The following is a 26,012-nucleotide window of genomic DNA, read 5'->3' as shown; positions in this document are numbered from 1 at the left end:
TCCTACCCACTTTCGAGAAAAAAATTCGAGTAGGTACTGAAATTTTTAGACAAAATTAAAAAATTTCAAATCATTCTGAAAAAATTATTTTTGGTTGTGGGGCTCAATTACAATCATTTTTTATCATTAGACATACCCTCGAAATCCTAATCATTTTCGAGAAAAAAATTCCTTAAAGAAAATATAATGTCTGACCATACCATTGATATGTTCCCCTGAAATTTCATGCGAATCTTTAAAACGTCATAACTTCTGAATGGATTGGTTGATTTCAATGTTTAAAAAAGCAAACTACGCGTATTTTGATGGAGAATATGTAGAGATTTCAAAAATATTCGAAAGGTTGATCCTTCACCCCGCAAAATGAGGAAAACCCCATAAAAATAGTCCAATTTTCAAACAGCCATAACTCCTACAATAGTGAATATATTTCAGTGAAACTTTTTTCTGAAGTAGAGTTCATGGATACATACAAAAAAGTATTAGACAACTTCTCTATAGGGCGTCAAACAAGGTATATTTCAGCTGTATATTTCAGCTTATTGGCAATGCTCATTATTTACGAAGATACTTAGCATTTAATTGTTTGACTTCCATGTTCATGTACGTGGGAATTTATTTTGCTTCTATGAAATATTTACGTTTCAGATGCTCTTATGAAAATTAAAAATAAGGAAAGAAACAACAAGAAAATGAAAATATTTTTTTAAATCAAGGATAAGAGAATATAAGAAAATGCAGAAACGAAAAGATCGATATTTTAACAGCGCAGAACGTGAAATCCCTCTCGATAACTCCGTCATTTCGCGAAGTAATGTATCAGGAAGACAAATTGTTCGTTGCCAAGAGACAGATATTATGATCGATGATATTTCTTTCTCGAAGTTGCTTTTTTTCATGCATTTCTTAAATCATCAATATTACTTTTCTTAGTAACGACATATTTGCGTTACCAGATTCCCGTTGTCGTCAGAAAAACAAATTCTATTCGAACTTAACTAGGTTTATACCCAGATCCGCGTCGAGAATAGTCAAATTATACAACCTGTATTATTATTTAACTGGCATTGATAAGAACAACTTTTAAATAAATTCATAAGACAAAAAGAAGAAAATTCTATTTTTCATACGAGCACGAAACTTTGAGGGAAATAGAAAAGTTGAGAATAGATTTCAACGTCGCCAAAGTGTTATGGATAGGAAGATGTTTTAAGCGCAGAAAATTCTGCAAGAGCTTCATTATTTTCGAATACTTCTCGAATCATTTATCTCGTACGTTCCATGTACTTTTATTTATAGCATCCTGATGGTCTTAAACGACATCCGCTGGCTTGAAATTGTGGCATTGCAAATGTGTAGGATGCTTTTTCAAGCCATTCGCCGAGGTTCCGTGCTTTTAGAACAGCCAGCCCATTAAGATTAAATCAATACTTGTTCTAGACGTGCATAAATCACGAAAAATGATATAAAAAACGAGCCTTGATAAGCTGCAAGTCTTTAACCGCGCCGTGCACGCGTACGGTTCTAAAACTAAGAAATTAAAAAATAAGATTCATAACCCTACGCGATACGAGATTGCAATGAATAAAAAAGTCGAATATGGGTGATTTGTAACGGTGTTGATGCACATTTTCAATTACCATTTTAACCGTAAATTGCTATAAATAAGGTCAACTTCAATTTTTTTAATGGCACGCTCCTATTCAGGATAACGAAGTATTAATCTTGATTAGCCTCGAACAAAAAAATTCATACGACGCTTAATGGTCTCTTTGAAACCTTTGTGTACAATAATCTCTTGCACAACGCATAATTTATAATCTCTTCAAGGCTAGTATTTTCGGTGTTTCACCTAGTGCACATGTCAACGTCATACGCCAGTCATTTTAAAAATAATTGAAACTTTTTCATGTTTCTGGCTTGTCCTGGGCACGTACTCCCGTAATTCAAAAACCTCTCTGTGCTTGCTTTCTGTTTCAAAGCATTTTTTAAAACGCTTCCCACCTGCCTCCTCTAGTTCCCAAAATATTCAATATTTTTTTATATAACTTTACACGCAGGAACAAGAAACAGAATCGACAGTTTTACAAATAAAATAAAACAGATAATTGGCAGATATCAAAAGGCGTTTGAATTCTCTATTCGATACACAAGATCAATTTAACGAGTAACGTATCGTGGAATATTTTGCACGAAACGACTACAGAGTATACGAAAAGGGAACAAAATAATGCTTCGCGGTAATTATCGAACAGCCCCCTAATATTTGCATAACGTTGGATGAAAGAAAGAACGACACCCATCTCCAACCCCCCCAAAAAAGATGAATAATTAAATAGGACAGGCGTTGGAAATTCTAAATCAGAAACTTCAGCTGGGAAATCATGGGAAAACGAACGCGAATGCTGCTGCGACGCGGCTCGCTTTTTCCATTAAAACGATCCCCTCGGACAAAATTGCCGTCATTCATCGGCTGCCAGCGACGCTGTTGCCATCAGCGTAAATTATACGGCGCATTTCACGACACAAATGGCGGCGTTGCGTGGCATTTGCCGGCCGCGGTCTCATTAGACGAGCCTTCCGCTCGTAATGCCACTCGACGTAGACTCGGCCTGGCGACGAACACGCGACTTTTCTGGAACGTGCGACGCTGGAGACGATTAAACTCGCCGCTGCTCGTCGGCCGAGGTGTCGTCCCCTTTCTGTGGAGTCAGACACGCTGCCAGATAACGCTGGCGGAATGGGAACCGCGACAGGACGAGGCTGGAATCAAGAGCGAGGGAAGCCTGGTTTTCGTGCAAGAATAAGGCCGTCGTTGAACCGCTGTTGGATCTTTCACGTATCGATCGGATTTCTGACACGTTTCGTGATTTGCAGACGCGGGGACTCGAAAGTCGAGCTTAGAAACACATTTGCAACTTGGATCCCCTTTGGAGCCCAACGAACCCTGAAATTCGATGCTCTGCGATCTTTTATTTTGACTTCAAGTTACTGTTTTTGTTTTAAAAAGACTAGGAAGCTCAGTCCCTCAGTCACCCATAAAGAAAAATAAACAGTTGTAACACCTTATTTTGGCCACATGTTTCAAATTAAAAGAGTATGAATTGTAACTATTAAAATATGATACTTCGAGTTTAGAACTACTATCGACCTATCAAGATGTATGCGAAAGTGAAACTTAGCTCGACTTGGCTTGGATCGTTACAACAAGTGACATTAAGTTCGTGAATACGTTTGACAAGGCGTTCCTTTATGCCGACGAGGGATGCTAACCCTACCTCCAATTAGGTGGCGAAACTTAGTGTTTCAATCGTTCCCATTACAGCATCCAGATTCTACTGGCACTTCCTCGTTCAGCCATACAGATATGCCACCGCTTTGAGTTCCTGAGTTGAGCATATCTGGATCCCAGGATATCGGGAATATTTAGATATTTAGACGTTCAAGATATCGAGAAATTTGAATGTTGGGACCCTCCAGTATTACGTTTTGGAATAATGATATACTAGGATTTTGTATTATCGGGCTATTTAAGTATTTCAGTGTCTAAAATATTAATTGGGGTGCATATTGAAAGCAGTTAAGCATTCCAGCATCGCTTCTTGAAACATCGAAGTTACTATATTCCCGGATCAATATTCATATTACACTAGATTTCAACAGCAGGATACAATGAGTTACAATTAATTCAGATTCGATCGCGATATTTAACACAATCCCGTCTTTGCTGGTACGAAATCGCGTGTAAGGAGGGAGGGGATGGTTTTCTAGAAGCAATAAATTACCGTGAAATCAGCTGGTCTAATCCCCATTGACAGTTTCCAGCTATAGTGAATTATTGTTCGGTCGGGTTAACGATAAGCCCGAACCCTCAGGCAGATTACTTTGTTGCTTTTCCCTGCTTACGAGGATCGATCTGTCTTCCATACGCTGAAACTACCCCTCTCAGACCACTTTCTGCACACGCGAGCAGGGCGACGGAACCGTGCTGAGAAATGATTTCCAACGGAGTTTGGTTATTAATATCGCTCGGCGTTACGCCTGCCCCGAGTTCGAAAGAAATTTATGCACACTGCGATTAAAGTTCACGGGAAATTATAGACTTTGAGGAATGGGGTGAAGAGTTTGGGAGGAATAATTTGAATAATTTTCCCCTGGATAAAATAAAATCACTGCTGGGGATTTCTCGAGAATTTAATTGTGACTTAAAACGCGATAAACGTAAATATTAATAATTCGAATTTTATTTTTTTCTGCTATCAAGTCATGAATATTGCCCTCCTCAATTTGAGAATGTCGAACTGTATGAACTTACGGGACGACGTAATATTCAAAGAAGTACACATGAAAGTGTTTTCGATAGGATTAAACGTGATCGCCTCGATGAAAATTAAACGATGCAAGTTTAAAGAGGTTTCGAATAACTTCGACATTGTGTACAACATTTAAAGGGAATGCTTTCACGTATTTTGCCAATGAATCCCTTTATCGTCGAAAGCAAGCAAAGCGTTTGAAACGTCTGCTGACGATCGTTTTTGTGAGATCGTACGACATCCTAATCCATCCACTGGTTCCATTCACCCTTCGTTTACATCTAACGCTTTAATCTTGAATATTCCGCTAGTTATTTCTAGACGCGGCTGTTAAAAGGGTTGCCGTGACACGACGTTAATTATTCTAAGGGCTAGCGCACGACAGAAATAAAATATCCCGCAGTCCTGTCTCCGACACGCTCCAAGAGGGTTGAATTACCTGTAACTCGATTAAAGAGACCAGGCACCTCCACTGGCCAGAAAGGTTCTTTTGACCGCCCCCTCCCCTTTCCTGTCTATCTCGAGATTTTCATTTATATTTGCTTCGATGGGCGCCTTTGGTACTGAAACGAGTCGCTTTGATTTAAATCGCGGGAACAACCCTTCGCATGTCTGTTCGTATTTCTTCATGGAAATCCATCTAACGGAAGGTGATTCAAAAGCTGAGAGGGCAATTTCTATTTTCCTCGTAAACTTTACGTTCCTGTCGAATTTTAACATATGGAGGGTTGAATCTTCAAATTCCAGCGACCAGATTTTCTGTTTCGAATAGCTGAAGTAGTAAGAGGGAGATAGTAAGAGTTGGCAGATCTTTAGAGTGGAATTATTTCTTGGAATGGAATTCTTTAAAATGGAAATGTTTCTTTAGTATAACTGAAGCCTGTTTTCAAAAACAATGAATGGATATTTGCATGATTTATACTTCTTTTGTTATGTAAAAATAAACTCAAGAAAAATAACTACTAATTTTGAATAAATTGCTCTCGTACGTAGATTAGTCAAATAATTCATAAAAGTGAATGAGAAAACAAAAAGGCAGACAGTGTGAGACTCCTTCGATAATTATATTTTCGATAAAGAATTTTTTTTCTCAAGAATACGTAGGATTTCGGGGGTATATCTATTCACCAAAAATGATTGTAATGGACCCCCGCAAATGAAAATAATTTTTTGAGAACGATTTGAAAATATCTTTTTTCCCCTGAAAAATTTCAGCACCTATCCACTGCCGATTTTTCTTAAAAATTCGTTTTTCATTTTTAATAAATTTGTGTAACGCTCTAGGGAAATTTTATTTACTACTTTTTTGTAGGTATTCACCAACTTTACTTCCATACTAAATTTCATTGAGATACGTTCACTATTCGAGAAGTTATGGACATTTGAAGATTGGGACATTTTTATGGAGGGTCATTTTACGGGGTTAAGGAACAATTTTTCGAATATTCTTAGAATGTCTACATATCCTACACTAAAATACGCGTTGTTTGCATTTTTAAACATTAAAGTCGTCCAATCCGTTCAGGAGTTATAACGTTTTAAAGATATACACGAAATTTCAGGGAAACATATCAACGGTGTGGTCAGACATTATATTTTCGGTAAGGAATTTTTTTCTCGAAACTGCGCAAGATTTCGAGGGTGTGTCTAATGACCAAAAATGATTGTAATTGACCCCTGCAACCGAAAATATTTTTTTTAGAACGATTGGAAAAAATTTTTTTTCGCCGGAAAATTTTGGGCACCTATACTGTTGATTTTTCTTAAGAGTTCTTTTTTAATTTATAACAAATTTACTTGACACTGTACGAAAAAAGTGTTTAGTACTTTTTTATAGATATTCATGAGCTCTATTTCCAGATTAAATTTCAATAGGATCCATCAACTATTATAGGAATTATAGCCATTTGAAAATTGGACCATTTTTATGAAGTTTGTCTAACTTTACGGGTTCATCGAACAATTTTTCCAACATTTTTAGAATTTCTACATATTCTCCACCAAAATACGCGTAGTTTGCTTTTTTAAACATTAAAATCGTCCAATCCGTTCAGGAGTTATGACGTTTTAAAGATTTGCATGAAATTTCGGGGGAGCGTTTCTGGCCTATTTATATATGATTGCGATTTTTTGGTGAGAAATGTTGATCACTCACCGTCCGGTACCGCGTGGCTGGTCATCAGAAAGTTGACGCAGGCGGCGCCAGTTCCGTGGCCGATCAACGTCACGTTTCCAGGATCGCCGCCGAAGTAACCGATGTTTTCCTGCACCCAGTGTAGCGCCGCGATCTGGTCCATCAGCCCGTAATTCGCCGGCGATCGTAAGTGCGAATCCGTGTTAGCATTTAGAAAGCCTGTAATTAAAACAAGCTCGCTTATGGTCGCTGCGGCCGTCTGCGGCGCTATCGCCGGCCTCCGTGTAACCGCGTCGAAATTACCGAGACCGTCGAAATCGGGATTAATTCGAATCGGCGGATCGGGCCACGATGCGCCACGGATTACGCGCTACGGCTGTAAATTATTCTTTACGACCTTCTTCGGACGATCGCCTCGTTATTCCCGATCGTATCGGAAACGTGTGCATACAGGGTGACGCGCTTCGAAACAATCGTTTTCTTTTTAAGAGTGTCGCTTACGGTCGCTGAATGTTTCAACTGAATGTTGAAAAAATCAAAAGGATTCTTGATTAGTATGACTGTGATTACGGTGTGGAAGAAAGAATTTTCCTTATTTGTTTCTCAGCTCGCTAAATATGAAAGAAAAGCGAAGTCAAACGTGAATTCGTGGCGCGTTGTATTCTTTTGAGACATCCGGTGAACGCGTGCAAGCAAATGGAAGAAGCTCCATTCGACTGTATAGTGAAGCGGGATAAGGGTCGAGAGCAATTTCCTTTGCAAAGAAAATGAAGACAGCACGCGTGTACAAAAGGCACTTTTAACCGAGTAGCTTTCCGGTTTCGGTGGTTCCAGCTGCCATAAATACCATTTCAATGGGCTGCATCGATTGATAACGATATCTCGCGCGGTGGAACGATATGCAAAATAGAACACGTCGGGCTAGCGGTGAATAAATCGTCCGATTATTTGATCGGCGAATGCACCGCCACCAGATTCATTGTCGTTTAATTGCGCCCGACGCTTTCCAGAATTTCCCACAATTTTCTCCCTTCTATCCAGTTCCGGGTATTGTTTTGCAAATATTAGGGTGTACCAGAACGAATCGTGCGTTCGAAAACATTATTTATCAAAATACAAATTATTAGATATACTTCTAAGAAATCTGAATTTATTCCAAACTCGGAACAATTACACTAATAATTTCACAAAGCACCAGACATGGTTTTGGACTTAATATTTTGTAATATAAATAACATCTTTGATATCAATTTTCTCAATAGTATAAATTATCTCTAGTATTTCTGAAGCTTCAATTCTAAAATAGAGATTATTTAAAAAGTAAAGAATCCAATTCAGGAGGCGAGAAAGAACTGCAAACTATGGCGGCGCGAATGACTGTTTCGCAAGTAGTATTGTTTCCTGTCGCCCTAGGCGTAAACTTAGTCAAGTACCTTTAAGTAAACTTTAACTGGCGAAGCCGGATAACTGGAAAACAAACAAAGAACTACTTTGAACACGTCCAACGTCAAAAATTGTCAGAACGACGTGGAATGCTGCCGAGACGGCGGTACGGACCCTTGAACTCTTACAGCCTTTGGCAATTGCTCGTTTGCGCGACGATAAACGGACCGACTTGCCGCTTGGAAATTCTTTTCAACCAGCCACCCGGTTATTCGAGGGCGCGCATTTTTCGACGAGTGTCGAGGAACTTCGTAAATTATCGATTTGGCAACGGTTCCGGTGAACAGATAACTGAACGACGTTGACCCATTTTCGAAGAGTAGTAACGCCTGCCTTGTTAAGGCTATGTAACACGCGAGAGCAAGTGTACATAACAGACGTAATCCTCTTAGACGCGGAAGACGCGAGAAAGATTGGAAACTTTCACGACGACGGCGAATAAATTGCCTGATTCCAACCGGTCAGAAAATTTTTAAAATGTACCATTTCTCACGGCTAATATTTCCTTTCCATTTATTCCTAATTGTACTCAAATTAATTTAATAAGCCTCACAACGAATTTTTTCATGGCTAATATATTTTCAAAATATTACAAAATATAATAACACCATATTTAACCCCTTGTCGTACAATGGTGAGTCTGACTCGTAACAAGTTCTTGATTAGAAGTCTTATACAGGGTGCTCGGCCAACCTTGGGATAAATTTGAATGGGAGATTCTAGAGACCAAAATAAGACGAAAATCAAGAATATCAATTTGTGGATTAAGGCTTTGTTAAAGAGTTATTAAAAAATTTTAAATCCTTCACAGAAAAATTATTTTCCGTTGCAAGGGTCAATTACAATAATTTTTGGTCATTAGACATACCCTCGAAATCCTACCCGCTTTCGAGAAAAAAATACGAGAAGGTGATGAAATTTTTCGACAAAATTAAAAAATTTCAAATCGTACTAAAAAAATTATTTTTAGTTGCAGGGGTCAATTATAATAATTTTTGGTGAATACACATACCCCCGAAATCCTACCCAGTTTCGAGAAAAAAATTCGTTACCGAAAATATAATGTCTGATCATGAATGAACGATTTCCCTGAAATTTTACGTGTTTCAAATCGTTCTGAAAAAATTATTTTTAATTGTGGGGGTCCATTACAATCACTTTTGGTCAATAGACCTATCCCCGAAATCCTACCCACTTTCTAGAAAAAAATTCAGTACGGGCGGAACTTCGAACGTTAATAACTTTTTAACGAAGCCTCCATCGACAAACTATTATTCTTGATTTTCGTCTTATTTTAGCCTCTAGAATCTCCCATTAATATTTTTTTTGGCCGAGCACCCTGTATATTAAATTCAATACACTTTTACATTTACGAAGTATTCATAAAACAAAATTCTTTGTTACGAACAAATCTAAATAAAATTAAACAGTATACGTTCGACGAATTATTCGACATTAAATTGAACGGCAAGAAGTTAACGCGGGCTCGAGGCGTACGTGTGTGAAAGCACCGAAGAATTCGAAAGTATCTGCACAAGCGACGACGCCATTACGAGAAATTGCTGCGAACAATATAGAAATTTACATTTAATTTCGTTGAAATGGTCGCTGAAAGAAGTCGCGAGAGAACGAAACGCGATACGTGCAACGATTTTTCCGTTCGTAGGATCGTCGATAAATTAATTATGCCAATTAGCCGGCTGCCCGGCCGGCACGAAATGAATTCTTTTGTTCCGCACGCGGCTCGATTTCGAACTTTTCGAAAATGAACTCCCCTTTGTCGAATTAGCTCAGCCTTTTTTTTCATTACTGTGGTTTTTAACGAAAGAGGAGCGTGCAATTTTTCTAATTTGTCAACAGTACGAGAATGGAACGTAATTATATATATGTTCCTATTATAATATTTTACTGTGCACTTTGAAGGCTCTGAACCCAGGGTAACGTTTATTTAACTCTTTTTGGGAAATATTTTTCGCGACAGAATATATCCACAATTAATAGTAAAATATAAAGTGGAGTAATTATTAGAGAAACGTGAAGTTAAAATTTATACGATAACGATACGATTAAATAAGTAAATTTTCTTCTACGACTTCTTTTAAACTTAACTCGGAACTATAGGCTGGCCCAGTTGCTAGAATAACTCTGCACGTATAATGTACGATTTACGATGTAGAACAGGGGTTCCCAAACTTCTTCGACCGCTTACCACTCTGCTTTAGAAGTTTGTTAGCTCGCTTGATTTATCACGGTACACGGTTCTGGGTGGTACGTGTACTTTGGGAAACCCTGAGCTAGGATATAGAGAAACTGCTACAGGATTCCAACGCAAATCTCTTCGGTGTTCCGACTCGGGATCGTAACACAAGCCCTTAAGCGTTTAATTCGAAATTTTAAAGGTCCACGCGTGTACAAATGTATATATTAAAAAAGGTTTCTTCCCTCTGACCGCGACAGCGAGTAGGTTGCTTTCTGCGACAGTTAAACTGTTGCAAAACGAAAGGATTATAAAAGGTACGGGAAACGAACACCGAAAAAGAAAACAGAATAAAACAGTTCGTCAACGTTGGACGTTCGGCGTATACGTTTTCAAAGCAACGTGCCATAATTCACAACGTAAGCCGAAGTAAACCTTTTCTAGAAATACCAGAAAGCGTCTCTAGCAAATATATTGTTGGGGGGAAAATGGTTCGTGTAATTAACGCGGCTTTAAAAAGCGTGAAACGCATCGTTTACTTTCCAGTGGGAAAATGTTATTAATAAATTGTCCGTCGTTTGTCAGTCTCCTGTACATTGAACCCGTCATGCTCAATTTCGGCGCACTCCACGATGATCGATGAAAACGAGGTTTAAAGCAACGCTTACGCTCTAAACAATGCATGCTGAATATGCATGCGCGATTCTCAATTTTCCGAGATAATATATTGCCCTGCAATTTTCTAGGGTTCCCGTTCGCTTCGGAATTACGCGTGATTGATGGTCCTTACAGACATATTACCGGACGTATTCGTGGCTTTTCGTTCGGAAATTTTGTTCCCTTCGATTCCGCGCGACGAGTCGATGCACGGTATCCGTTAAGTAATGCAAACTAAGAAAGATTAACCCGTTGCTCTCCAACAGCACGCTCTGCCCGTCAACCGTTTCGTTCCAGCAGCTCCAACGTCACGCTCAGCTCGCCATATTTGCACAGCGCGGAATCTCCAAGATAATTTTGCGCAACTTGGTTTACCAATAAACTCGTTTGGTTTATTACAGAAGAAATTCCTTCGACTTCAATTGCTCCGTTAACAAAGAACAATTATCTCTGGATAGTTTATAACGATGTTAATATAGAAGTAAGAGTTAAATAAATCGAATGTTCTATACAAATGTATGTGTACAAATGTATGTTCTATACAAATATGTTCTGGGAAAAATTTTAATGGGAGATTCTAGAGGCCAAAATAAGACGAAAATTAAGAATATCAATATTTCCATCGAGGCTTCGTTAAAAAATTTCAAATCATTCTGAAAAAATTATTTCCGATTGCGGGGGGCAATTACAATCATTTTTGGTGAATAGACATACCCCCGAAATCCTACTCACTTTCGAGAAAAAAATTCGAATAGATATCTAAATTTTTCGTAGAAATTAAGAAATTTCAAATCATTCTAAAAAAATTATTTTTGGTTGCAGGGGTTAATTACAAGCATTTTTGGTCATTAGACATACCCTCGAAATCTTACGCAGTTTCGAGAAAAAAATTCCTTACCGAAAATGTAATGTCTGACCATACCATCGATATGTTTCACTGAAATTTCATACAAATCTTTAAAACATCATAACTCCTGAACGGATTGGACGATTTTAATGTTTAAAAAAGCAAACTACGCGTATTTTGGTGGAGAATATGTAGAAATTCTAACAATATTGAGGAAGTTGCTCCTTGACCCCGTAAAGTGAGAAAACCCCCATAAGAATGGTCCAATTTCCAAACAGCCATAATTCCTACAATAGTGAATATATTCCAATGAAATTTTGGGAGGATGTAGAGCCCATGAATACATACAAAAAAGTATTAGACAACTTTTCTGTGGGAAGTCAAACAAAATTACTAAAAATCAAGAACGAATATTTAAGAAAAATCGACAGGGGGTAGGTGCTTATATTATGTCGACGAAAAAAAAAATTCAAATCGTTCTAGAAAAATTATTTTCGGTTGCAAGGGTCGATTACAATCATTTTTGGTGAATAGACATACCTCCGAAATCCTGCGCATTTTCGAGAAAAAAAATTCAGTACTGGCGGAACTTTAAACATTAATAACTTTTTAACAAAGCCTCCATCAACAAATTGGTATTCTTGATTTTCGTCTTATTTTGGCCTCTAGAATCTTCCATTAAAATTTTTCCCAGAGTTGGCCGAACATCCTGTATAATTCAACACAATTAAATCGCTTTCACAAACTCTGTGGGATTATACAAACATCGAGAAACGTTTTTCACCTCGAATCCTTTCTAAAGTCACTTTTATTCTTGATCTCGAATGTTGCGGGACGAGTTACGACTGACTGGATTGATCTACTCGCGATCGAGACGATCTGGAGAACTCCTAATTACACTTCCGACGTCGACTTTCGCTCCAGTTGCTCGCACGCATAAAACATTGGCGATAACATCGCGTTCGCAATTTTTTCCGGCCGCTATCGTGGCCAACGGGTCCAAACACTCTCAACACACGCAATCGCGTCACGCAAATGCATCGCCAAAAAAAAAAAAATACTAAAATAACGAAGAAATCTGCGGTCACATAGAATACTGAATAGATACTGTTAGCTTTTTTATCGCGAACCGAACAGTTCGAGCGGAAAATAGTGGTCGGCCAAGGTCATCAAACGGCCACTCCATCGCTTTTTATCCTCTCCCTCGCCAAGTTTTAAACTCATGCTCTTTGAGGGCACCAACAGAATCAATATATACGATCTCGAAAATATTAAATGCGATTTTCCGAAACTACACTTTTCCAAATAACGATATTTTAAGTTCTAATTCACCGATTAGCACGCAATTTGGAGTGAACGTTCAACCTTGTTCTCACTAAAATTTCCAAAACCAACGTATTTTACGACTTCCTTTTACAAGCAAAAGATATTACAGAATGAAATGGTGGCAATTTTTATTCGACAGATCTACGAAAATTATCTAATTTCGATGAAAGACGAGGAAGCAGGCGGAGCAGGTCGTGGATCGCGAGTGGTGGGGTTAGACGTCATCGTGGAGGGGGAAACACGCGCGAAACTGGAATGGAAATAAACCACCAACGGTCATATCCCATTTGATATTCAACCTCCGGAGTATCTGTCGTGCTGCGCTTCCGTGTCCCCTATTCTTCTCGTTACAATGGAACTGCTGAACGTTACTCGTTGATTTAAATTTTCCGGTACATGGGCGTGCACAGTTGCGACTGGATATCGCCATTCCCCCTCCCTTCCCGCGGCCTCGACACTCTTCGTTCGGCACAAAGCACCGCGTCACTTTTGCCCGGCTAAAGTAAAAACGAGAAAAATGAACGGCGAAAATTGCGACCGCGGGAAGTACGTGCTTCCCAAAACCGAGCCCCTTCCGTTTGAGTGGAGTAACGATGGAATCAAATTTCGATATTTTTCGCCCCCTCGGTCCAGCCCCTCCCGTTCATTGATCCTGTTTCTTCTTTTTTTTTTTTTTTTGTTCCTGTTCCCCGTGACTTTCTGCCACCTCTGTGAACCAATTTATCGGTCAAAGGATAACTGGCGGTTCCGATTGGTCTTCCGTTTTCGGAGGGTGTAAAGAAATTCGTTCTCGAATCGAATGTAATTTTATCGTTACACGATACACGCTGCGGTGGCAATAATTTACGATCTATCGCGCGCGATAAACTAGATTTCAAAGCGGTAATTTGAAATTTAAAAATCGTTTCGAAGGAATCTTTTACACCTCGAGCTAACATATTTGTCAAATATTTTAGTCATAAATTGTATGAGAATCGAGAGCATTTGACTTCCTAAACAAAAGGGAACGTAAAAATAAGACGACACGTCCATAACATAGTTTTTATACGATTTGATGCACTTGATGTTACGCAGTTTTACATCAAGATTCGTATAAAAATTTCATAGAATTTTTTAAGCGAGCTTGTTATCGCTGTCTGTAAATCAGTTACCTAAAAAAAAACGAAAAATATACAGGAATTGTACGAGCGTTCTTGCTGATAAATTTTGCTCTTTTGTGACGTTTAAAATTTTTAATAATAAATTCTCGCCGCCTCGGAAATTCTAAAGTATATTTTGTTCGGTAATTAATTTAGAAAAGCGAATACGGCGAAACAACGTGTTACGTAGTATTCGGGATTTCTGTCAAAAGTTTAAATGACCGAGCCACCGAGTTTTCGCGACCGTAGACATTATTCAGAGTTAAGCGTACGAGAATCCCGCTGATGTACAAAACGGCAGGAATGTAATTCAAGAAACGGAACCTTGTTATATCGTCCGCATGTCGCGGAACACGTACAGCCGCATCACTTTAGCTGGCCGAAAGTACGGCAGGAAAATACACGGGGAGGAAAAAAAGAGAAATTTATTTGTGACATCGTGAAACTGGATTCCGCTTCATTTCCATGTAAAATTAACGGCGAACAAGCTTAAAAATTCGGGATTTACTCGCTGTCCGGTGTTTTCTCTGAGAATTATGTTTAAAGGACGGAAATCTGGTCCCGCGAAGTGCCTAATTCCCTTCGATTATTCGCTACGTAACTAGAACGCAACGAAACTCGAGAAAATACACGGCGAAAATTCAGCGAATATTCGATGTAACTCGTACTAAAAGTCGCATAAGCATATATTCCGACAGAACGTTTCTGATTTTGAATGCCCTCGTCACAGGAATTTTACTTTACGACCCGACAAGATATTTTATCGATATTACAACTGGATAGGTGATGATTTTACATGAAAAAACAAACCGAAAATAAAGAGTAAAATTTTTTCATTCCCATCTAGATACAAATTTTGAAAAACGAGTAAAAAACATCCAAATTTTATATTCGTTATTTCGTCGAATAAAAAGCGGAATTCGAATGATGGAATTAAATATTTCATAGCGAGCAAGTAAATCTATAAACGACGCGTCGTAAATAAATCGCTACGAGTTGGTTCTTTTTATCGTCCATTTTTCGTGTAAAATTTTCTGTTTGTACGTTTAATCGCACCAGATGGAAAACAGAAAGGATAATAATTAATCAGAACAATAGATACTGTTCTTCATCGTGTGTTTTTAATTATCTACAGAATAAATAATTACATTTAAAAAGAACAGTGAGAAATTGAGCGGTTCATCTTACGTTTACTCGAAATTATTTTGAATGTTATATCTGTGGCTAAGAAATTCAAATATATTAAGAAGTCTCCGGAAGACATTTCCTAGATGATCGAATCCCGCAGAACAATGTTTCCCTAATAACCTGAAAGACGGAAGGAGGTAGTTCATCTGCGCGTTCCCAAACCGCTCGATTTCCCGCATTTCCCTCTGCATTTTACTCGCTGTTCTCAGAGCTCCCTGATTACAAGAAGTTAAACCTCCGTTTGACAATTGGTTCCACGTAAAATCGCGATTAATTTCCGTACGGTTCAGGTAACGTTTCCTTTATTTTCAGAAATACATATCCGGTCCTTGACGGAGCTCTCAGCACTATTAGACATGGAAGAACACATCCCTTCAATATCTCATTTCGCGAACACCATGTATATCATTAATAAATTGAAATCTACCTTTACGATCAAATATTAATGGTATTAAATATATTAATGGTTTCAATTACAATATTATTTTGTGTATTAATATTAGTATCAATGTTTCATCTGTCTACGTATAATTTTAATTAAACATTCGATTCGACCAGATATGTCATTATCGATCCTGAACATACATTTTCATTTTCTAGAGGACATTGCAGGTGGCAAAACTAACATATCGAAACTATTTCCTGCTGTAAGAATGTTCTCATAAATTTAATTAACCAGAACAATTCGAAGTTTATTTCTAATATTTCGTTGCAAAAGTATTTGCTATAAAAATTAGAGTTTCGGGATTAAATTCGAAAAACGACTAGAAAATTTTGAAATTTTAGCATCGTTCGTTTCAATTTGACTACGTTCACATCATCGTTCGAAGCAGCTGACTGGCCAACCGGTCACGTGCGTTGCTAGACTAGACACGAGAACAGCGTCAGCCATTGTCACGGAAGCAGAGGCAGAGTCAAGAATTTAGTTTGGCGAAACGGACGACCTGGCCGTAATGAGTTTCCTATTAGATTTGGCTACCCTGGTTGCTTGGCAACCCTGCTGGAACTTTCAATCCCTTCCGTGTGACGTTGCAGCCAAACACTCTACCCTTTTCTTTGAACGTCGATAATATGGAGATCGAACACGAAAAATTACATTAATTTTTGCTCCTCGATCGTTAATTATTCGAAAAAGTGATCAGTCTTTGTCGAGATTCAACCTTTTACTTTCGTGGAAAATTATGGAAAAAAATTGGAATTCTACCCTCGCGAATTCAATTGAAATCTATAATATTTACGCCTCAGGGGTGCACAGAAGGCAAAGACGTTTTCAAAACCTTGACCAACGAGAAATCCAGTCGCGGAAACACGGAATAAAAGTTCCGTGTTCATGTCCGAACGTAAAGGGTTGAATATGCGGTCGAATAATTTCGTGAGCAATATTACAGCCTCCCTCGGTTGGGGCTGTTTTTCGCTTTCCAGCCAGAGGGGAGGAACAGCAAACTAGGAACGAGTAACTAGTTTCACCTGACTCCGGCGAGATACACAGTCGCCGCGCTAATGACTATGCTCGTCTCATCGGTGAAGGTTCTAGCTGCGTTCGCACCCCCTCCAACCCAAGTTCTCTACGCAAGGAATTAAGGGAGCGTTCGCAGCGCTAACGATCGGCTTCTGTGCCGTTCCCAGCTGGGGAGCCGAGTATCCCGAAACTGGGTGATAAAGTTTAACTCGCTCGCGTTCGTCAAGGGATCAAAATTAATTCCACCCCTACTTAGACATTGTCTGTTGCTCGCGAGGAGATGGCTGAGACACGAAATAGGATTTTCTTCATTGAACCTCGCTTTGAGACGGTTTTCCACCTACCTAGCGTGGTAATTGACACTGTCGAGCGCGGTCTGCGAAATTTCTTGACAGAGGGTTGATGGAACTTTCTATATGCACAGGGCGCGACTGCCCTACGGCCAAACTTTCACAACAGATTTCTGCACACGGATTCTCTCATTTCTTTGTTATTTGTTTCCTATTACATTCGATGGAATTACACGAACTAAACATCAATGACAAAATCTGTGATGGTTATTTAATATAAATAGAGTCAAAAATCGAAAGTCGCGATTGGGCGATGAACTTCGACAACAAATAATTTCAAGCAGAATTCTCAATATTTTTCTGTTCACTTTCCTTTTCGAAGAATTAATTTGTGATTTTAGAATAAGGAAAGTTTTAACACTTTTAATTCAAATTTCGATTGTCAACTTCTATGCACTATTCGCGATATTTAATATTAAAAATTAATTCGTCCACCGGTTGGAATAATAATTGAGTGGTCTGTGTACTTGATAAAACACTCGACCACGCAGCTGATCGACCAGCAACGGGGAAATAAACTCACCTAAAATGCCGAGTCTGTAATTTATGGTGACGACGACGACGCTGCCGTAGCTCGCCAGGACGCTGCCGTCGTAAGGGTTGCCACTGCTCCATTCGTAGCTCTCCCCATGCACGAACACGATCACCGGGTATCTCCTTCCAGCCCCGTCCCTCGCGCCAGCTGTAATCAATAAAATTATCTGGTGATCGATCGGTACCACTGACACTTGATAGTTCCACGTCGCGCATCCTTAAAAGGCCATTTTTCAAAGGCGCCGCTCTATAAAGTTTTTTTTGACGGCGCCATAAAGGATTATCAGCAGGCTCGCGTGTTCGAGGCTCCAACTACGAGCATCCGGCACGAGAACGAATTAATACGTCCATTCGATAATAAACTGTCGCTGGTTACCCCCATCTCCTCTGTTCGCGCACACCAGATAACGAATAAACAACTTCGCGTGCTCAATACTAGCAACAACACGTCCATTTTAAGCCCCGTGTATTTGTAGCTTTGTAAAAGATAACCCCGAGTTAGGCGATAAAACTACGGCTACATGTTCTATGAAAAGAAACTAAAATCAAAGTAATGTTATTTTTATTGAATTTCAATTTTCTTTTTATCGTTCGCAGTTGCTTGAGAGGAACTCGAAACCTTTGTCTATGGAAATGACTCGCATGATTCAGTATAAGTTTAAGCCTAATTTAAAAGTTATAGCGAACTTTTTAACACGTGGAGGTCGAAAACTGGCTTGCTGTATTTATTCATACCGATTGTTTTTCGCGTTTGCCATGGAAATAGAATATTTTGTATGAATTCCCGCGGAACGCGTTTGCCGTATAAAAAAAGTTGAACGAACGTACCTCGATATTTATAAATTTTTAAGCACTTTTAACGTCACTTGGAAAGTTATAAAACGACAATTACACCATTGAATTATTGAATATTTTTGTTTCTCACACTGGAATTTGGCCAAGCAAATATTTCTGTATATGGAAAACAGATGTAATAATATTTCACCATTGGTCAGGTTTTGCTCGCCAGTTTCGATTCCTCGTTTCTGCGAACGTTGATTCATCGACCCATGAGCATCGATTAATTATTCGGGGCTCTGTCGGAAATTCAAAGCAGAAAGGCGGTATTGTAACACTACTGGTCATTAAGCCTCTTTGATTTTTCTCTTTAGCAGAGTGCCTCTCTTTATGCGCCACTTCCATGACTGGTCATTAAGGGTGCTTACGGCGGGTTCCGAGACTGAGAAGCATTTAGCGATGCCGCTTTCCAGTCGCCAATGTTTTTAATAAGACCCCTTTCAAATACGACGGAAGGAAGCATCGTTTCTGTTTCAGTTTTTCCAATCTACGCGGATTTACTTTTATTGCTCCAATCATTCTCGCGGCGGGAACTTGATGAAACGCAACTTTTCCAAACACTAAACAACACTGCTATAATCTCAGTCTGTTACGAAACTATTTGGACGCCAGTATAATTTTCACATGCGTCTCAACACTTTGTCAACACTTTTCCTGAATTAAATCGAGAAACATGACTTAAATCTCTGTAATTTTGCAATGGAAATAAAGTAATGGAATAAAATATTTTATTTTATATTATACAGCAAACGTCACGATAATCTTCAGCTTCGTATCATACCGTTCTCAGTCCACAGTGAAACAGTGTACAGACAAAAATGGATTATAATTGATCACGAATCGTCTTTTGAATATTCGTGACATTTCACGACCAGCAAAAAGTTTATAAAGCGCGATTTAAAAATTTGAAGAATTCAATACGACCGAACGGGGGAAGAAAATTGTGCTCGATGATCGGTCCGCGTCGATAGAACGCGATATCGATTCCTGACCGCGCAACTGGCTATGTCTCGATGTACGATATTTCGGTGGACAATGCACGTATGAATTTAAAAACCCTCGAGGCTTTACGGGTCAGCTACGTTTTACGCTGGCTGAGTTTGACGTTAAATACTTTCCGTATGATTGGAAATCTTTAAAATGCAGTGACAATAAAAAATTCTTCGGTAGATCGTACCCGCAGGAATATTCGCTCTATGGAACGTTAGAATATGCATTAAACGCTACCGCAAACTGAGCACGATAGAAAATTAAACTTTCCAACGGAATAAATTAATATTTTACCGTCGAGGCAGAGTCTGCAATTTTTATTAAATTCTAAGATGGCTTGAAGACATGCGATATTAATAAAAATTTAGTGTCGATTCTATCTTCAGAAATATTGATACTGGTTAGTTAATGTATCATAATAGTATCATAAAGATTGGCAATATTAATTTACTATTTTTTAAAAATTATACTGTGTTAGAATCACAGTTAGGAGGAGATACAGAATGGCCCATTTTATATGCTGCCATTCTTCAAGAATCTTTATTGCATCCTCTCGAATAGGAACCATTTATATTTGAAATAAGACAGAGATGGAACGATAGATTCGTATTTCTATTGTGAACCTACTGCATATATGAGTCGGAAAAGTTTGAGGATATTTAAGATTTATTTCTCAGGAAACTATAACATGTGTCAATTCGAAGAAGTATATTTCTTTCTGTTTTGTATTAATGTATTAATAAAAATAGGTGTTCGAGTTATTCACATTGCTTTTGCTTTTAAAGCTAGATATTTGAAAGGTATTCATACATTTTCATCGGTAATATATGTAAGTAGATTCCATCGCGCCTTCACTAACGTGAAATGCATTTTGCAAGCCATCGTGGTCGAATGAAAGTGTCCCGCGAACTAAACGGTACGTCGTGTCACGGGCCCTTTTGTTCGTAGTAAAAACAAGAGCATTAGCCCGGTCGTTTCGATTTAATGGCCGAACCTCTGAAAACATTAAAGGTCCGCCAGTGTACTTCGCGAACTCTCGTTAAAGCACACGTAAGCAGCTAAATTGCGTATCGTGTTATTGACCGGCATAGCGACACCGATTTTAACGCAGAATCCATTGAAACAGAAAATAGACAGGCTTTAACTACTGTTTAAAATTTAACTTCGACTAATGTAACGCGAGAAATCAACATATTGATCGTCAATTGGAGCGTCTAGAGCACCAATGAAATTTTTATAGCAACAAGTATATTATCTTTTCTAAGTACTATGCATCTTTCTGATGAAGCTATTGTTCATCCGTGAAAAGTAGGCCAACGAGTGTTTACACCCTCACTATAATTTACAGTCTGCTAACCGCCCCGTCATCACAGTTTGGAACTAAGACAATTAATTCGTGTGCTGAAATGTTGAAGGAAATAAATTCGAATTCACGAATTTTAGTGCGGTTAATTATTGAGACAAATTTTAATTTGTGTAGTTTACAATTGTCTAAAATCGAAGTTATCTTTTATATTTTTAAGTTCGATTTATGTTTCAAGCTATATCGATTTCAAGTGTTCGTATTTAAATTCGAATATTTTTGTAACAAACTTTACGGTGGATCGCGAACGGTTGCCTATTATGCAATTTAGGTTGCAATTTGAAAAGCTTGAGAAACTCTATGGCCCTTGATAAATGGGAGGTTGTTTGCTTCGAAGACGCCCAAAGCTTCGAGGATACCACTTGATCGAAAGTCTATTTCGTCGGACGTTAATAATCGTTATTCCCCGGTTTCGAGTCCAATTTCCACCCATTGAATTTGAAGAGCTTTCCGATGATCCGGTCAACCGATCGAATTCTTCGAAACGCTGCCCGCGAAACATTATCTGACTATACGCGACGTATCGCGTTCAAGGTAATTAAAACGGGCGCCCATGGATACGAGCAGAATACGTCAATCAGATTTAGTATGCTAATACGGGGTCGGAACACACGTGAGCATGATCGCTGCGGCTGGTAGCGGCGTTGGTCATAATTCAACAAATCACGCGTTACCATCGACTATGTGAGCAATACTGTTCATACGATGCCATTCGATTTACTTTTAGAATTATCTCTCGACGATTGCAGCACCGAGGGAAAATTAAAAGAGTCGGATGAAACGAGCGTGGTTACAGGCAACAATAAGAAAGAAAAGGAGATAGTTAAAGAAAGTAAAGTGTGCTCGCGAAAAAGCGAAAAGACCAGAATACGAACGAGAACTGGAGAATGTATATTTTAAAGATAAACACAGATATAAGGGAAGTAATACTGGAAAAATACTTTGCTCCGGAGTAAGATCATATTGTAATATTAGAAAAAAATTCTCCTTGATTTCGTTTCACTTTAGCAAGCAGCAAAAAAAATATTTTTCAGAGGTATCACATTAAAAATATTGATTCTGCAGGGAGAACTAAAAAGAAATGTACTATTGCTGGAAAAGACTGTCGACTCGTCTAGCGAATAATAATAACTTTTTATGAAGTACAAGCGACTACTGTCGCGTTTGTAGCTGGTCATTTCTCAATTATATTCGTTGGACATGAACTTTTATTTGAGTCTTCTTTCGGGTTCTCCTGTTACTCGAGCTTACCTTTGATCTAGTTTTCCCGTTTTGGTTGTCTTTCCCCTTAAAATCGCTCCCGCTGTTTCCCTTTATTTCGTCGTGTTTCTCGGGGGCAACACTTCACACAGCATGGTCGACCGTGAGCCCCGTGCACGCCCTCGAAATATTTTGCAGAACGGACTGCGAGGCTTTTTAGAAAATATGTCCTTTACCAATTTTGTCTTGCGTTTTATTGGACTCGAAGAGAAGCCACGCTTTTTACGCCATTTATTTCGCGTCCCTATTGTACAGCCAGTTTATGGAAAACGAGAACATCCTTTCCAGAGTACTTTTTCCATCTTTACCTTGGCCGAAGAAAAACGACAGAACGAATTCTTTTATCAATTAAATAACTCCTACGAAAGAAATTCCACGTTTTGTAATATCATTGTTTATTTCGACGAAAATCTTCGTTTCTCTAGTTCGTATTAAAATTAATATTTTATCGTCTTTCTATGTACCTATTACAGACAATTTATGGAAGAGGAAGGTTTTTTATATTACTTGAACACGTATTATCTTTTTCAATGTGGCGAATAAAGTTGAGAAATAAAAAAATGAGATTATAACTAGCCAGTGAAAAGAGTTTATTAAAGTTTTTATTCAATGATTTCAGAGCGTTCAATTGTGAAAGTAATAGACACTAAAGGTTCATGTCTCATAAAATAGTTTAATTCTGATAAAGAAAGTTGATAAAATGCAAAAATTTTTATAATATACTTCCCTGGAGGGTCTTAGCATATAAATATTCCGAGATATTGTTCTGGAGTATTATTAAATCCTAACTTACAGTCATGAATGACTTTTCTTAAACGGAATAGTGACTTAACCCACTACACTTACCTAAAATTAACAAAACGATCTACACGGAGTAAAGTTTAAATGCACCAAAGAAAAAATAAAAGTCAACTATGATCCATAAAATTGAATAACATGCAAATTCAATACATTATTCCTGCATTTTACTCATAAGGTTTACAGAAATTTTTATAAATAAAAGAACAGAATTTATTTTATTACTAAATAGAAAAATAGTAAATCGATCGAATTTGCGGTTCGAATACTAGGAAGAAACATTTATTTATTCCCGATTACCTTCGATTGGAACGGTTACGATGGATTTTTCTAATTATGGATTTGTTCGTTGGGGAACGAAAATTTTCATCGTATATTCTGTTATGCAATTTGAACGGAAGATTACTGAGATCCTCCAGCAACATCGGTCGTCAACAGGGACTATCCGACGAGAGACAGAAGTTAGGGATCAAGGAGCGTTATCGCGGGACGCACGCCCGCGACGTTGGATCGATGCTGGAAGGAATTTAATCTGAGGGCAAATTTGCACGATCGATATTTTCGGCTACGGCGATCGACGATGATAAATTCAGCGCGCCCGATGCGACGGCTCCGGGCGACGTTAAGGCGCGGGACATTCGATTTTATCGGGCGTGCACGATACATTATTTCAGCCGGTGAATAAATTTGCCCGAGCACTGTCAATATTTGATACGATGTGCAAACAGTTTCGTGTGCTGGGAAACGCCTCTAACGGACTTTACATATTCATAAAGCCGCGCGCTCCGCAGTTTGATCGCAGATGGTAAACGAGAAGTACGTAACCACCCACCCCGTCAACCCACCGACGCCGTGATGCTACCGTCGAATCACTTTATTTCCGCGTCTCTGGTCGACGATATCGCTTCGCGTGTCTCAGACAAACCGGCGATATCTTTCGATCGCGAAGATCAACACCGTTAATTCGCCCTCAACGTTCGAAACTGACGATCAAACCTCGAGGGATCGTTGCGAGAGTTGCGGGATTTAGCAATCTTCGTAAATTTTTTTTCAAACAAATTCTACGTCCAATACTGTCACTCCGTTTTGTAACTTATTTAACTACATTTTAGTCATACATTTATGTTTTTTATACAGTTTTAAGTAATTGTTTTTTACTGTTATATCGCTTGCAGTAAATATATGTTTAAGAATCACGTCTTCCTGGCGTAGATCGTTGGGGCTCTCAGGGTGGTTTAAAATCAAGAAATTGGAATGCAATTTTTTTAAATTTAAAGGATTGTACACCAAGTACTTCATTTAATTAATGGTTTCATATTTGATTATCTCGGTCCTTTTGCAGAGAATGGTCATATCGAGCGATTAATTACTTTGGGTGACCATTTTCTTAATTGCACTTGCTTCAAACTTTCTTCGTTCAGTATTAGTTATATTTAGGCTGTATTTAAATGTTTCTCGGAAGTTCTGTAGCTAATAGAAGGGGAAAGTGGTTCATAGTATTCTTCGGAGGTGTCTGAAAACAAAAGCTGTCGTCTCTGGAAGGATGAGTTTGCAGGGAATAAAAGGAACGTTTCCCTCTGGTTCTCTTCAAAGTTTTACGAACTTCATTTGAGATCGTGTTTCTTGATAAGACGGGAGATGTATCTTTGGGAAAATTTTCTTAAAAGGGCGCGTCTGAAAGTAGGAAAGGTAAAGAACGTCGGAGATATATTCAAGCGAATTTTCATGCTTCCGCGAGAGCAGAAGTTAATTTCGATATGCAACGTCAACTTCCCTCGCTTAATGCCATATGAAATTTCTCAGAATACGATGTATAAAATAACTTTCAGGATCTCGAAGTTATTAGGCGAGTAACTGATACTCGAAGTTATTGAAAATCTGCGATTTATTCGAAACTTTTTCCACGAGTTTTACTGAACCGAGTTAACTGAAAATATAAAGGTAAAAAATGTTCATACAGCACTTCTCATAAATTTCGATATCAAACAAATAAACAGTTTTTCACGATACGTGTAATACTGTATCAAGGAACATATATCGAACGATTGATATTTATTTATGGACCAATTTTAGATGCTTGATCGATACTCCCGATTCGCTGAATTAATTTTAACCGTAAGTTTGCGAGCAAAACAGACAGAAAAATGAAAAAAAAGAAACATAGTGCCTGTTTTACTTCTTTATGAGTGCTTCCAAGTGACCTCGTTCCTTTCCAACGTTCCTGTCGAAGGAAAACGTATGAGAAATACGGAAAAGTTCTCTACGATCGTCAATGCTTGGTACTTATGTATGACTGAGCTCGACTTTCGGAAGAAAGTCAAAACAAATAAATACTTCCATCATTCGTCGTGTCTCTGAGTTATGTCAATGCTATAGACCTTGATTTTCAAAGCAGAAGGCTAAAAGAAAAATGACAAGAACTCGAAAAAATAAAAACGATACACCTAGGTTGTGATAGTGCCAACGTCTACAAAGTGAAACGAAGTTTATTAGTTATTTCTATCGTGTCTTATCGAATAATTCAATGTCTTTCAAAATTCATTTATCTATAGCAGTTAGTTGTTTAAAAAAAAAAGTCACACAAATCTGACGAATGTACTTCGAACGTCCAAACCAATCCCCTATTTACGAACTCATATCGCGGTGCGAATAACACGAAGTGGAAAGGACATCGTTAAGGAAGGGGTCATTCTTTACGATGTACCGAAAGCACCGAACGTGACGACGTTTCGAGCTTCAGCGCCATTTTAAGATTCGTCTATACGAGCCAGCCCCTCCTTGGAGGGTTGCTGGACAAGATAAGGGCCCCCGTTGCAACGATGCACGTACGGATGATGGCGACGAACTTTTATAACTTTCGAATTGAATTTCATAAATCTCGAAATCGTTGTCTCGCGATTTCAATCTTGAATCTCTGCGGAACGTGCCTTTTTATGAGTTGCTCGCCACTTCGACAACGACGTAGAATTTATTTATACAATAAACGATTAATACTTTCACTTGACAGGACCTTTCACTATGGAACTAAAACAATTCTCAAATTTTAAGTTACGTATGTAGTTTACGACTGTCTAAAGTTAAAGTTTGATTTCGTAGAAAATTTTAGTCAGATCTGTATAGAGATTTATATTTATAACACCATTTTCGACTGCACTTCATTTCTTACGAACACATATA

The 26,012-nt window shown here is 38.4% G+C and overlaps 1 protein-coding gene across 2 annotated transcripts in view; it reads right to left on the bottom strand.

Moving 5' to 3' along the window:
- The window catches only part of Nlg3 (Neuroligin 3), a 372,568-nt gene that overhangs the window by 44,395 nt on the left and 302,161 nt on the right, over positions 1 to 26,012 (bottom strand). For both annotated transcript variants that reach the window (XM_076765898.1, XM_076765899.1), the window contains exons 2-3: positions 17,577 to 17,735; positions 6,469 to 6,666 (exon numbers count right to left, since the gene is read on the bottom strand). In XM_076765898.1, the coding sequence (XP_076622013.1) occupies positions 6,469 to 6,666; positions 17,577 to 17,735 (357 nt within the window). The remainder of the gene's footprint in view (positions 1 to 6,468; positions 6,667 to 17,576; positions 17,736 to 26,012) is intronic.

This window comes from Colletes latitarsis, chromosome 5 (genome assembly GCF_051014445.1).
Source record: "Colletes latitarsis isolate SP2378_abdomen chromosome 5, iyColLati1, whole genome shotgun sequence".
NCBI classification, from domain to species: Eukaryota; Metazoa; Arthropoda; class Insecta; order Hymenoptera; family Colletidae; genus Colletes; species Colletes latitarsis.
This window is presented reverse-complemented; position numbering and strand designations above follow the sequence as displayed.